The sequence below is a fragment of the Eurypyga helias genome, unplaced genomic scaffold, assembly GCF_000690775.1.
Source record: "Eurypyga helias isolate BGI_N326 unplaced genomic scaffold, ASM69077v1 scaffold24590, whole genome shotgun sequence".
Taxonomy (NCBI): Eukaryota; Metazoa; Chordata; class Aves; order Eurypygiformes; family Eurypygidae; genus Eurypyga; species Eurypyga helias.
Window position 1 is genome coordinate 2,155 of NW_010227961.1, and position 1,430 is coordinate 3,584.

Below are 1,430 nucleotides of genomic sequence, written 5' to 3' on the forward strand. Positions count from 1 at the left end.
GAGCTTTGGCAACCTTTTAGCCTGTGGCACGAGCAAACCAACCTCTCCTGCGGGCTGTATCCCGCTGGTTTTTCCCCTTTTCTGCCTCACGTTTCTCCCTTCTGTGCATTCCCAGCATCAGATTTCCGAGAAGGCGGTCGCAGCTCTGTCTTCCCTGTACGGCACCGCCTACACGTACGGCAGCATCATCACCACCATCTGTAAGTAACGGGGGGAGGGCAGCAGCGGTCCCCCCAAAACGCTCCCTCCCGCCTCGCCTTAGCCGAAAGATCCCGCGAAACCCCCGTCTGACGCGGAGCGACCGACGTTGTCGTCCCCCTCAGATCAAGCGAGCGGAGGAACCATCGACTGGACGTACAACCAGGGCATTAAGTATTCCTTCACCTTCGAGCTGCGGGACACGGGGCGCTACGGGTTCCTGCTCCCCGCCAAGGAGATCGTCCCCACCGCCCAGGAGACGTGGCTGGGGCTGAAGGTCATCATGCTGCACGCGCGGGACCACCTCGCCTGAGCGGGGCCGGGGGGGCCGAGCGGTGGTTGAATTAGCTGTGGGAGGAAGAGAAGGCAATAAATAAGTGGAAAGAAGGCTGAGAAATGCTTTTGGTCGTTGCCCTTTTTCTACGTCACCGAAAGGCCTTTCGGGCCACTGACTCGCGCGCGGTGGCAGCCAGCCAACGTAAACAGTGCGTGCTGGTCCAGCGGCCCGAAAAAAGGGATTAAAAGGGCGTGAAAACAGTGGGACACAACAGGAAGGTGCTTGTTTTCCCTCTGCTCTGGCAGAGGATGGAAGGGGAGGAGGTTCAGGCTGGCACCGGGCAAGCAGAGCCCTCGGACACCGCAGCTGGGGGGCAGGAGAGGGGTGCCCACCATCCCCAACCCCCCCAAAATCCCCCTGGGGTGGCTCTGGGATACGAGGCGGTGGGGTTAAGGTGATTTATTCCAGGTGGTTTGGGGGTTGAATGCCACCCGCAGCGCTGGGAGAAAGGCGGCTCCTCGCCCGCCGCAATCCCGGGGGGGGAGCCAAACTCCTGCCGGCTCCCAGGTCCCGCTGGCGTCGCTCCCCGCTTGCTGCCCAAGCTCAGACTGAAGTACTCGGCCATGTAGGGTCACCTCCTTTTTATTAAATTAAAGAATTAAACCTCCCAGATTCTGTAGTTTGACTCTACCCTTCAAGCGGTACTAAGCCACCCGCCCCAAAACCTACAGATCAGCGAGAGGATGGGGCAGCGCATTCAGTTCTTCCCTCGATTTGCAGGATCTCAAACACCTCGGACTGGTTTTCCCCCATCTCAGAGGTTTTTATGAAGCCAGGGGGAATAGCAAAATCAGGACTTGAAGCCAACACGACGAGCCCCACCCTCATCTCTGCTTTCCGACAGCTGCGTTTTATCCGCCAGGATCCGGCAAGACCTCAGAGCCCCTTCCAGTGC

The 1,430-nt window shown here is 59.2% G+C and overlaps 1 protein-coding gene across 1 annotated transcript in view; it reads left to right on the top strand.

Moving 5' to 3' along the window:
* Positions 1–511, top strand: part of LOC104514405 (carboxypeptidase A1-like) — a gene marked incomplete at its 5' end in the record, with an annotated part of 2,555 nt that extends 2,044 nt beyond the window's left edge. Inside the window, 2 exon segments of the mRNA XM_010158073.1 lie at positions 116–200; positions 324–511. Of these exon segments, the coding sequence (XP_010156375.1) occupies positions 116–200; positions 324–511 (273 nt within the window).
* Between the last annotated feature and the right edge of the window lie 919 nt (positions 512–1,430).